Here is a 13,559-nt window from a genome sequence, read left to right as displayed (position 1 = left end):
ATGATACAGAGTATGTGTAAAGCCATAACATGGTACAGCAGGACATAGAGTATGGAATCTTATGGACTTCCGCGTGCCAATATATAGGTCTGCCATGTGCTCGGCACTGTAGGGGAACGTATAGAGTAGATATGATTTTTGGTGCTGTAACATCACTCACATATTTCTTTCCTTCTCCATTGGATCATATTTTGTCTTTAAGAAGTAAATGGCTCAATAACGGGAGTGTGTTCTGTGATATACCAAACATTTTACTAACCCTTTCCATTTTCCTTGTATAAAATTATAGTTTACAAAGGAAAAACTGCAAGCGAATGCCGGAGCTTGATCTACTGGTGCCAGGAGACAAACTGCACTTCATGTCAATTTTACAGCAAAACGCACATTTGCTAGACTCGATACATCACCCTATACATCAAAAATACAAGGGCTATTTATGTTCAAGGCAGAGAAAGTGATGCATACCTTTGTGAAAGATGACTGCAGATGCAATTTGAGAAACAAGACACAATGATCTGTCACAAAAATGCTATCTATGCCCTTTGCCACATATCATATGGGAGTGATATTGGCATCTGAAGGGCCGAAGGACTTTAATGTTGTTGTATGGAGCCCTAATGTATGGCTTTATTACAGTAAAATGTCAGCTATCATTCACACGGCTCTATTTTTCCAAGCCAATTCGTCCTACCTTCATAAAGCCAGTCGCTCAGCCCGTTAAAAATGACTCCTTCCTTCCCAGTGGAGACCAAGCGAATGGGGCGGCTGTCAGCATTCATTTTATAGAAGATGTTATTTTCGAATATAAAAATCTGGAAATAAAGAACAAACGAAATCTTAGTGGTCAGATAATAGGATTTATTCCGGCTAATCCATGTGAATGTGTAGAATAAATCAGACATTGTTACATCGTGTTAGGGAATTGTATAGGGTCCATAAATAGAGTGCCGCCGCTGACCTGCCGTAGCTCCAGGCTTCTTTGTTCTCCAAGTCTATATCTGAGTTGTTCTTTTGTATCTACTTTGTCTACTTTTTTTCTTTAGTATGAGTCATTTAGGTTAAACGTGCATATGAAGAGTACAAAAAGGGAATATTACACAATTCTACTTCACGTCTTTTCTTGTGAAGATAAATTTTCACCTCTAAAGACTTTTTTCTCATTTACATTTTTTTACATAAAAAGTTCAATAATTCATTCTTAATTTTACTGATCTTGAGTTACAGATTGTGTAGGGGGATGGGGGGACCTGAAGTGCAGGTCTGTACCCAAAATTGCAGGTTTAGGATTGTAAACTGAACTTCAGCCAGAAGTCTGGGTTCTCTCCCCCATCCCCCTTGCTGTTAACCAGTGATCAGTGCTAGTCACTGGCGGGATATAAATGTTGGTAGCATGTGCGTACCCCCGTTTACTCTAGGATTGTCGCACCCCATTGACGTCATGGGGAGAGTCAATCCTTAGGTAAAAGGCAGCACATTTGCGACCTACCGGCAGCTTTTAAAGGGTAACACCCGCAATCATTGCCAGCACCGGGTAATGGGTGTTACCAAAGGGGGTTGAGCATTCTTGGGTCTGCTCACCCCTATTGATCTATAATCCAGAGCTGCATTTAGATTTCTCAAGATCTTAAGAGATGAAAGCTCCCAGCATTCTGTGGTGGCTTAAAGTACTTTCCTGGGCAAAATGGGATAGGTCATTATTAAGTAGTAGGAAGGAGTGGAACTCCCTACGGTGTCAGTACATGACGGATGGAGAAAGATTCATTCGTAGAGAAGCAAAACACTAAGAAATGAAATAAAGTGGTAGAAAATAAGAGCCTAAACTACAAATACATAGGTTATATAGTACATCCACTTTAAACTCTTTCATTCCGAGCAGTAAGGGACCTGTAACTAGTATATACCAAAAACATTCAGTACTACAATATTCAAAAAGACAATAATGTGACTCTAATGATAATGGATATAGTTCACTTCTAATTAATTGGATATTTTATCCAGTAGGTGTTGCCGCTGCACCAAGGTCCGCCGGAGTTCACCTGCTTCATCTCGGTGCACGTAAGTGCTTGATTTTGCAACACATTGGGGCACATTTACTTACCCGGCCCATTCGCGATCCAGCGGCGCGTTCTCTGCACAGGATTCGGGTCCGGCTGGGATTTAAGATGGTAGTTCCTCCGCCGTCCACCAGGTGGCGCTGCAGCGCCGAAAATAATCTTATCGCCCCGGAATGCACCATCCCATAGAAGGTGAAGGTGAGCGCTCCCCAAGCGACACATTTTCGTTTTTTAAATGCGGCGGTTTTTCCGAATACGTCGGGTTTTCGTTCGGCCACGCCCCCCCGATTTCTGTCGCGCGCATGCCGGCCCCGATGCGCCACAATCCGATCGCGTGCGCCAAAAACCCGGGGCAATTCATGTACAAGCGGCGCAAATCGGAAATATTCGGGTAACACGTCGGGAAAACGCGAATCGGGCCCTTAGTAAATGACCCCCATTTAGTTTTTTAAATTCCGCAGTTTTTTTTCAGAATCCATCGGGTTTTCCGAAGGCCACGCCCCCCGCATTTCTTTCGCGTGAAAGCCTGCGCGATTTTTTGTAAACTTGATATATCTCGGTATCAACCTGTAAGCTCACCTTGTGATCATATAATAGATGCTATATTTTTGTATGTTTCTTGTTGAAAACCAATAAAAAAAAGTAGGATAGGATAATCCGCCCTTTTAAGCTCTTTTATTCCACGTATGAAGGAGTGTCTGGGCAGATGGACTTCCACCTAGTTTTATGCCATCATTTGCTTTAGTGAAAGAAAACTTGTTCAATGGAAGTATACTTTAATATGCAAAAATGCAATAATATCATATGGTTTAACATCTCTTCTACCTATGGGAAATTTGGCAACGTTAATTAAAAATAGAGATACTGTCGGCAATTTTCTAATTTACATTCAAAATATTTTGTTTACTAGGAAATTACGAGAAAATGTTTATTCTTTATGTACAGAGACGAGGGATTAATTTATTCATTATTTAAATCGCTCTTTCGGATGACAAGAGTCCGCCTAATGATTTGCTTAGTAATTTGGTAAGGATCCTTCAGCGAAGAAGAGTTTTAATTTGTTTCAAGAAAGCACATTTACAAGAGAGCTTTTTATGCTGACCTGCTAACAATCCATTTAAAGGTTAGTGCCTGAGGGAAGCCGCCTTTTACTGCATTAGACCTGTCAGAGATTTTTTTTTATGAGACTGTCTTGTCCGAGAGTTAAAGAGCATAAAATTCACTGTGTTGTGTGTTCGTCGGATACTGTCTTGTCCAAACCTCTACCGAATTGTCCACGACGGTTGTATTACAAATTATAGGTGGGCTCCACAATGTATGACATGAGTACAAGTTGCCTCTCTTATCAGTATTTTACCTGGTTGCCTCTGTATCTGATAAAGTGGATGGATTGGGCCATGTCTCCATATTGACTCATGAGCAAGTCATTAACTTCTCTGGGCGTTCCACCGATATCAAACCTCGTGCAATCAGATTAATCTCCAGCATTTGGCCTATCAGGGTTCTTGTGGCCAGGAAGATTGATGGGTTGTATATGTGCCGTGGTGAACAGACAGATATCTTTCAGGCTTCCATAAATCTATGTTATCTTGGCAGAGAAGTTTTAGCTTAGAGCAGTAGGACAAAGTGATGCAGAAGTAGCAGATTAAACTGGCAAGAAGATTCTTCGAACATTGACTGATCTTCTAGATGGGCTAAAAGTCAGATTAATGGAATGGCCATATAAATCTAGAGCTAGAAAGTCATGAACTAAGCAGCCGTCTCCGGTTCCCTTCATGTATCATTATCATTATTATTTTCATTATTAAAGGGGTCCTAAAACTTTTTTTACTAACTATGGCTTAACCACATCACTTCATATTCATAGACACCCCTGAGGAAGTTGCCCTTTGTGGCGACGAAACGCGTGGGGAGCCCTTTGCCTCTGTCTCCACTTACCTCCCTCCACTGTGGTAACTCGTGTTCCTTTCATTTTTTTCCCCTCAATTATTGTCCCGTTTACCATTACAACTAGCACCTTTAGATGTACCTTGTTATGCTAGTGGGTTTTCCTCAGGCCTGGATATACTGAGTACTGTTGATTGTGTGTTTTTTTTTGGATATTGCACCTTTTGGCACTTGTGGCACTTTATTCATGATCAGGCTGAGAATCCTTGGGAGGTAATATATCACTACTCAGTGATTGACAGCGGGCAGTTACGGTGTACCCATACCCGGTCACCGTACATTGTTTTGGTATACACTTTGTGTATTTTAGATGTTTTTAACATGTTGTGTATTATCTGTCTTGCATCAATAAAAATTTGTTCTTGAAATTTGTTCTTGATTTTTGCATCACCCAATGAGCCTTTTTGGATACATTCTTCTTCTTGTGTTTGGATTTGACTTAGTTCTTGTGTATCTGGCTCACATACACTATAGCTGTGCTTCACCCCTCTATTTTGTTATTATATTCATAGACACGGCACTGCAGCATGTAAATGGAGATGAGCAAATCGATTTGCTGATGTGTAGATTCAACAAAACTATGATCTCAGGCAGAGTAGTCCAGCACCTTGGGTGTTTTTTATGGGGATAATTGGATAATTGAGTGGCACCTGCCCCTTTTGGTCACCAAGGTCTAGGCTTTCAATATAGTAGAGTAAGGAATCTGTCACTGCTGTTGCTTTGTAGTGGTTGTACTTTCACCTCATGAGGATCGTGCTTATTTTGTCAATTTGTCATCAACATTTTGCCCCCAAAATCACTCAAATCACCTTTCTTCCCCATACTGATGCTCGGTTTGAACTGCAGGAGATTGTCTTGACCATGTCTACATGCCTAAATGCACTGAGTTGCCGCCATGTGATTGGCTGATTAGAAATTAAGTGTTAACGAGCAGTTGGACAGGTGTACCTAATAAAGTGGCCGGTGAGTGTATGTTTACAAACTAATTTGTAGAAATGTACCACCCTCTTTGTGTCCTGGTAAGTTTTCTACATACGTTTGCCCACTCGGGCAAAAAACTAAGAAGAATTCAAGTGGCCAAACACATTGGATAGAAGTAGACTGGCGGTCATAGATCAGTTGAATAAATGGTTGTTTGGTGAACAGAGGGTTGGGGACCTTTTTTGCTTTCCAAATAGTTTGCTTTGAACCAAACACTAACACTAAGGGTGTTATCTCGGAACCTCTTCAGTTTTTACCCATTCACCCCTAACCAAAGATTTGAAGTTCAGTGTATTGAAATTACAAGGTCACAACCTCCTGTGGTGGTCCCAGTGTGGATAACAGCTGGGGACACAGGGACACCAGGGTGTGGTATTGTAGGGTCAGATAAGGGAATAATCAGGATCAGTCCGTGGTCAGGGCAGGTGGCAAAGTAGCAGAACGAAGTAACAGGCAGATGGTTGAGGCAGGCATTACAAGTTCAGGAACAGGTCAGGGTCACACAGATAACAGATCGGGTTTGTGGTTAGAGAGGAAAGTTTGGGTCAAACAAAGGAAATACAAAGCACAGACCCAAAGTGCATCTTCACTTGGAACACACAGAAACCTTGGCTTAGGCACCTCTCATTGGGGGAGGAAGCCATTTACTCGCAGATTTGTGGCCAAGGGCATATTGTCAAAAGACAATTAGACCCTATAAATCTAATGGAGTGGAAGGTGCTGGCTAGAAGCAGCAGCATGGCGGGGCCCATGCCTACCAAGACTGGTGACATAGAGGCCATCACCGACCATCACCGCTACAACTACATGTACAGTAAACAATCTGGAAAGATTGTGCAACACTAGCATGCGATATTTTCTATATACTTGAAGGACTATAACACAGGAACATATTGTAGTCTATTCTCTTCATTTACTTCATTTACACCTTTAAGGCACAGTACTAGTCTGGCTATTTGTGGGGGTTCACTTGTTAATAGTAGTGGAGGATTTGATGATATTTTAAGATCTGAGAATAACATAGGATCGGGATTCCACATGTAAGTCATCTTGATAATAAGGATCAAAGGTAAGAAACAATTAAGACACAACATATTTACTGTAGCAATACATTTACCACTAAGAGGGTAACACTTTGTCCTAGTTTTGGCTGCTTTATCTACATGTATATTTACAAGACAATTTTCCATATGGCGTAGAGAGAGCGATTCTTTATACTGTACATCAACTTCATGGAAACAAACTTGTTCCTGGGGCAATTTAAAAATAAAACATGTTTTGCAACGTTTCTTACAAAACTCCCAGGGGCTTTTTGCGCTGTCAGTGAATAAGCATTCGCCGGTCTCGTACAGCTTTTTGTGATGACAGTATAGTTTGTCAGTGTAGCCTTAGACCTCATAAAGATTTTACACAAGGTATGAAGAAATTTGTGGCTTAGATATTTTGATGTAGTGTGATGGGTCTGTTCTGTACATTCATATCTGCTAACAACTGGTGAAAACTCGAGACGTATTTGTCATCGTTCCAGCTTGTGATTTTTAGTTATGTGCAAGGACTTTAGGACAATGGGAACTTGTTTTGCTATTCACTCCCACTTGGAACTGATTTTCTACCAAGGACAGTAAGTACAAAAGTCTATTTTATGGGTTGTGTTATGAAATGCACAGTTCAATGAATTTTTCTTTCTTCCTGCCCTTATTGCCATTACATGCATAACTTTTTTACTTGTTTATTATGTTGTCTCTAGATAGTTTTTCTTGGAGCCACTTGACCTCCTCACACAACATCTTCTTAGATCATTCTCAATAAGCTAGAATTCTTCTTCTTTACAATCCTTTTCGACCACTTGATATGATGATTCATACAATACAAAAGGGTTATGTTTGAGCAACTAGCAGGAACTGGGAGGGCCCGGCTGAGGACAATTTGCAGTTCAGTAGAGGTCAGCCATGTTGAATAAATCTGACTTCAGGTTTGTACAGTCATGGAGCTTCCAGGTGGTCAGCATTAAGGTAGTGTGAGGGTCAAAGTAATGATTATGTGTCCATAATAATTATATGCTTTATGATTGTATACATGTGCCCTTTGCCCTACATTTTTGTACTCTGTCTGTTATGAAATACAGAGCTTTTCCCTTACATCAGTTTTAACCAGACATGCAATTGTCAGCGAAACTCAAGTCTTATGATCAAAAAGCAGATTTTTGTTAAGAATAGCATCAGCATCCAGACTAGCGGTCGATTTACTGTAGACAATGGTGACTGGAAATTCCCCTGGCATAGCAACCAAGGCCTAGTTTTGAGGACCAATCAGCAGGGGTGGGGGGCCAGACATATATGCTTAGCTATAACCAATTATAATGATTTTAATGTCTGTAACCACACCTTTTTCTATGGGTATAAGAGGCTATGTAATCAGGAAATAAACACAGTTCAGTTCTCTTTTCTGTACGGCAAGTTAAGAGCATGAACCTAGGATAAAACAGAACTTCAGTCTTCTGTCTTTTCTTATCAAAACGTGCACGCATGCTCAAATAATTTGGGGTGTCTGAGAGAAGAGTGTAAGGCGGTTTTGCGCTGCCCCGTCAAATGGTGCCGAAACCCGGGACGTTGCCAGCTGATACCGTTCACCCGAGGACCCGAGCCAGAGGACGGGGGACGAACGCTTGTCCACACCAATAGAGGACCGCGCGGCCTCACTGAGTCACGGTAAGTTAATGCATATTATATATGTGTTGGACTTCCCTGTGACCATTGGTGTGGAATAAGTTAGTAGCTTCTGATACTCTTCGGGTCTAAGGGCTGATTGTCTGAGTGGTGAGACTGACATAACGGTGATCACTGAGCTACGTTTAGAACTGATACATAGTGACACTTCCCTATGGTGTGTCACTGAATCACCACGCCTCATTCTCTCAGGCACTGAGTCAGACCTCTGGGTGGAAAGTGAAAGTAAAAGGCTTCATTGTGACATATAGAGTCTCTGCCCCCCTTCTGTAGAAGCTGGGGAGGAAGTTTGCGGACTGAGAATAGTACAGATTGACATCCTCTGTTCTGGGGACACTGGCTATTAAGTGTCCGGGGGTTGTTTTTATTATTTTATACGGGGGGAGGGAAAAAGGGGAATTAAGGTGGTCTAGGTTAGAGACCGGAAAGATAGCATTGGCTCACTAGGAGACCGGCTGATTAAGGTACCGAGGGAAGCACGGTTTTTGAACTTTAAATAAGTTCTAACGGGTGTGTGTTCAGAGGTTTGGTAGCGTAGGGACTTTGTTATTTTGCTGACACACGACGGTGAGCTGGGGCCCCTGCGTTGAGTGAGTAGCTACACCAACGTGTACCTTGTTAGAACATGATGGTAAGTGTGTTTAAGAAAGTGCATACCCTCCCCGAGGGGGCAGAGACTGCAGTCAGGCTTGTTGAAAAAAGGGAAGGAAAAAAGTATGTTAATAATTGTGTGAGGTTGTACAAGTATGTTGATATGCCCTCAAAGGGAAGGCTGCAGCCTTCAGTGTGGAAGCAAATTCTAACCACAAGTAGAGGTGAGTTAGAAGATAAGGGCATACTGGAAGCTGCTCAGGCTCACTACAGAGTGGCCAGTGCATTGCAAGTTGAAGGATGGTCAGAAGTGCAGGGAGATGGTGGTTCAACAAAAGCGGAAGTGCTATATGGATATGTGAAGCTTTTAGATAGAGATGTGAAATGCGGAACCAAAATGGCGACAGTGCCATGTGCCCAGCCACAGCCCTATAATGGCGGCCAACCCGGTCTGGAAGGGTGGACCTGTAGAGTGTGTGGTTTATAAAACCTGGAATGGGCGGAGTCATAATAAGAATTAGAAGAATTAGAATTAAAAGAACGTTTTTCTGGAGGGAGCCACTAGTGCGCTAGCGATAGTTCAGTGCAGATAAGGGAAAGATGTAAGTAGACAGAAGGTTGTTGAGTTAAGTAGGACTGATGGAAAAGTGCAAGTCGATATGATGGAACAGAAGGGCTGGTAGCATTGGTTTGAAAGTTTTGGGATGTGTTAAAGGATCCAATGAATGTACAAGTAAGAGAAAAAAAAAAAAAACTTGATTAGATTTTTAAATAGACACTTAGAGCCTCTGACTTTGACAGACGGACACCAGGACAGAGTGACAGGAATTCTTCAGAGTGCCCATTGAGAAAGAGACAGGTGATAAGGGACATTTCAGAGATTTTGATATGTAGAGAATTTGAGAAAAAGAGATTTTATTCCTTGACGGCTAAATTTCTCCATAGCTGTTTGTAATTGGTGTCTGAGAACTGGTCTTGAAGCGATCAGTGACTTTGCAAGTGCAAGTTTACAAGAAGGGGGGGCGACAGAGGGAACTCGCTGTGATTGAAAGACAGAGGGAAACTGAGACCAGTGTTTCACAGACCACACCAAAGTATGACTGACAAAAGTTTCGATTCCGGACGAGCCCAGCTCAAGGGGGCGTGCTTCCACTTGCTGGGAGGAGACTGAAGTGACTAAAGTGAGTGGCTATATTCTAATATAGGTAACTAACGAGGACGTCAGTAAGAACATCCCCCCAGACAGCTTCTCTTATTGTCAAACCCTCCCCTGCTAGCCCAGTGATGATTTTAACCCATTCACAGTCAAGAAAAAGACCCAGAAAGAACAGCTGGATACATGAAGGATGGTCCATGATCTCCAAGCTGCCAATGAGTGTCCCACACTGGCAGCAGTCCCCGAGAGTGACAAATTATTCACTGTTATTGATTTGGCAAATGTTCTACTTTTTGTGCCCCTGCATGAAAATTGCCAGTATCTATTTGCCTTTACCAGTTTAGTATTTTAGAACACCTGATGTAGACTCCCACAAGGGGGGTAAAACTCACCCAGCAAGTACCCCACGGCCCTACAGGGAGTAGACTGGCAGACTAGCCCCTTACTGGATGTTCTCCTTTTCAGTATGCGGAGGACCTACTGTTGTTGTTTGCTAGGATGCTTTTATTGACCTTATGTGTTTTCTGTTCCAGAAGGGTTGTAAAGTTTCCGGAGACAAACTCCAGTACTGCCAGGAGAAAGTGGTCTTCCTAGGCCACTGCTCCTCAGCCACAGGCAGACACCTGACAGAGGAAAGAAAGCTGGCAGTCCAGAATGTGCCCCTGCCCTGAGGCCCTAAGCCTCTTCACATGTTTCTAGGACTGGCCAGCTCCTGCAGGCCTAGGATAAAGGTCTGCTGCCTCCAGCCTGATGCTGCCCCTTGATACTGAATTGCCTCTTCCCCATTTGCTCTTAGTCAGGAGACAATTGATGCATTCCATAGCCCTAAGCTGGCAAATCCTGTCTGCCCCGGCCCTAGGCACACCCCACTGAACCAGACATTTTATTTTATTTCGCTTTGAGTATCCAGTTTATGCCACAGGTGTCTTAGCCCAGGAACATGGTGGCCTCCTCAGTGGCCCACTATTAGGCCCGGTTAGACTCAGTCGTGAGAGGAGCCCCTCATGTGTCAGTAGTTGCGGCCAGCAATCTGCTCAGCAAGGCCAGTGAGTTGATCCAAGACCCTAGACCACTCAGTTACAGTGCAAACCCCACATACCTTGCACAGTGTCCTTACCCAAGTATAGCTCAAGCATCTGAGCAAAGGCCAGACAGCTCAGACTCCAGTGTGCACTCCTGATGCCCCAGGATACACTGATAAGGTGCACAGCTCTGAATCCTGCTGTTCTGTCACCAGTCTTCCAGGATTCAGAGAGGGGGGGAGAGAAGGGTGATTAACCCAGATGTTGAGTTTTTTCTCATAGATGGCTCCAGGTCTGCAGGAGGACAGACGGTTCTATGCTGGATATACAGTGGTCAGTGGCGCACATGAGGTAGTACAAGCAGAACCACTCCCTCCACACAGGTCAGCGCAGGAGGTGCAGTGATGGCACTCAGGGAAGTGCTACAGCTGGTGGAAGGTAAAAGGACAAACATCTATACTCAAGGTATAGTCCTGGGGTCTAAACACGACTATGAACCCATATGGAAGGCTAGAGATTTCCTCACCTCTGCAGGGACCCCCTCTAAGCATGGCATGCTGGGTAAAGAGCTCATGGATGCTCTCTTACTTCCAAAAGAGGTGGGGATAGTAAAAGTAAAGCACACACAATTTGGTAACTCTACAAGCCAAGGGCAAGTATGTGGCTGACGGGATGGCGAAGGCAGCTGCACAGATGGAACCCAGAGACTGTCCTGAAGTCTCAGTGGTGAGTTCTGAGCTAAAAGTTTGATCCACAGGTGTTCCAGTCCCTGGTGGCCCGAGAGTCATCAGAAGTGAAGGAAGTGTGGAGGAAAGCTGGAGCCCAGATGACGATGGGACCTGGATGCTGGGAGAGAGGGTGTGCCTGCCCGAAGCCCTGCACCCGACAGTAAGTCAGGTAGCCCACAGACACACACACATATCCAAAATGGCCATGCTAGTGCTCATAAACCATAAGTGGTTTGCCCGGGCGTTACTACCCGTCACTAGACTAGTGAAAGCCTTTATAGTCTGTGCCCGCCACAACCCGGGTAAGGTGGTAAAGACCCCACAGAAGGTGACACCCAAGCTGCTGTATCCCTTCCAGAGACTGTAAATGGATTTTATCCAGCTACCAAAAAGTGGTACGTAGGAATACGTGCCTGTGTGCATTGATCTCTTTCCAGGGTGGCCAGAAGCTTCTGCCATGACCAAGGCTATTGCTGGAGCCGCAGCCAAGAAGTTGGTGAGTGAGATTTTTCTGCAGGTTTGGACTTCCAGAGATCATAGAGTCCAGTTGCAGAACCCACTTCACTGGACAGGTAAAGACCTGAAACCTTGTCCCTCCTGGGTGTAGAACAGGCGAGTGCTTTCCTGCTGCCCACCATTCAGTTAGGACCACCTCCAACAGAAGGATGGGATTGCCCCCTTTGAAGTACTTTTTGGCTGTGCACCTAGACTAGGCCCCTACTTCCCCACAGACCCTATAGCTGATGGCAGGAAACCAGGTGGAATATGCCACACAGCTGAGCCAGGCCTTGGAAAAGGTCCGCAAAAGTGTTTCTGATTTCTTTTTCAGATCCAGACAGAGACCTCAGGATGCATAACCTGAAGCCTGGAGACTACGTGGTGGTAAAGAGACACTAGAGAGAGAGTCTGGAGCCTCGCTACGATGGTCCTTTCCAAGTCCTGCTGACCAGTGACACGTCTGTGAAGCTAAAGGGAAGTCAAGCACACTTCCACGCTTACTATTGCAAACTTACTTATTCTTCTTGCTAGCTGGTCTCTTCTGACTGACTGTATGCTCAGGGACACCCCAACCATGACTATCACTGTAACTAGAGGGCTGACCAGGATACCCCCAGGGTAGGAGACTTTACCTACGGTTGGTGCAACAAGACAATGACCTTCTTTAACATTGACAGCACAGGTAACCCTGTATTAGCAGTGTCTGATGTGTACTGGATTTGTGGGGATAGGAGAGTCAGGTCAGGCCTAGAGGCTGGGAAGGTGAGTGTGCTGTGATAAGGTTTGTGCTATCCTTCCTCATCATCCCCAGGGATAAGTTTGATCCGACACATAAGGAAAGGTAGAGAATCCCAAAGGATTCTGAAGGTCTAAGAGAAGCACCTAGATGACAACGTTTATATAGATACAGTGGGAGCACCAAGGGGGGGTTCCAGATGAGTACAAGGCCCACAATCAGATATGGACAGGTCTAGAGTCCATTATTCCCCAGATAGCTATGAGCAAAGATGTTGGTTGGGTTAACTGTTTTTTATTGTAATCAACAGAGATTTGTGAATTATATCCAAGATGCTTCCCAGAACCCCATGACTCTGGACATGATCTTTGCTGAGAAGGGAGGAGTCTGTAAGATGGTGGGAGTGGCTTGTTGCATGTACATCCCAGATGACATCGCCCCCTATGGATCCATTACCCATGCTTGTGAAAAGATTGAAGGACTGTCCAGGGAACTCAAGAGAAACTCTGGGATGGACACTTTGTCATTCACTTTGTGGGTGGGGGATTGGAAGGGTTTCCTTTAAGTGGGGGTGATATTGGGGATTGTGATTTTGCTCTCGTCACTTATTGCGTGTTGTGTGGTCCCCCTCATCAAATCCACCATGTCCCAGATGGCCGTCCAGGTAAGAACCACGACAGGAGTGCCCGGAGCGGAGGATGATGCTGCCTGTTGGAGAACCAGCCTGTTTACAAACCTATGAACTAGGGGAACTCAGTGATGTGATTTGAGTGTGCAGACCTGTAACCCCTGAGTGACTGGCCTCCAGGGGATCTGGTGAAGAGGTAACAAGTCCAGCAGGTACGGGCTTAGCCTACCTGTGGGTACCTGGAGTTTGAGGAGGTCACACAGGATGGAATTACAGGCCAGCAAAGCTCAAAAAGGGGGAATTGTTGGTGATATATTCCTCCACGGCGGCCATCTTGAGCAAGAGAACTAAAACGGCATTACAGCTCCGTCCTGGAGTGTGTGTGTGTGTGGGGGGGGGGTGTATGTTGCCCACTCAGCAGCTATTTTTCTTATTTAAACTGTTGTTATGGCCAATAGTATTACAGTATTTTATTCACACCTTTTTGATGAC

At 44.2% G+C, this 13,559-nt stretch overlaps 1 protein-coding gene across 5 annotated transcripts in view; it reads right to left on the bottom strand.

Moving 5' to 3' along the window:
- Window positions 1-13,559, bottom strand: part of DPP6 (dipeptidyl peptidase like 6) — a 1,159,861-nt gene that overhangs the window by 97,629 nt on the left and 1,048,673 nt on the right. For all 5 annotated transcript variants that reach the window (XM_072153926.1, XM_072153928.1, XM_072153925.1 and 2 more), the window contains one exon: window positions 692-812. In XM_072153926.1, coding sequence (XP_072010027.1) covers window positions 692-812 — 121 coding nt within the window. The remainder of the gene's footprint in view (window positions 1-691; window positions 813-13,559) is intronic.

The sequence above is a fragment of the Engystomops pustulosus genome, chromosome 5 (genome assembly GCF_040894005.1).
Source record: "Engystomops pustulosus chromosome 5, aEngPut4.maternal, whole genome shotgun sequence".
NCBI classification, from domain to species: Eukaryota; Metazoa; Chordata; class Amphibia; order Anura; family Leptodactylidae; genus Engystomops; species Engystomops pustulosus.
The sequence above is the reverse complement of the archived record's forward strand: the minus strand, read 5'-3'. Positions and strand labels throughout refer to the sequence as shown.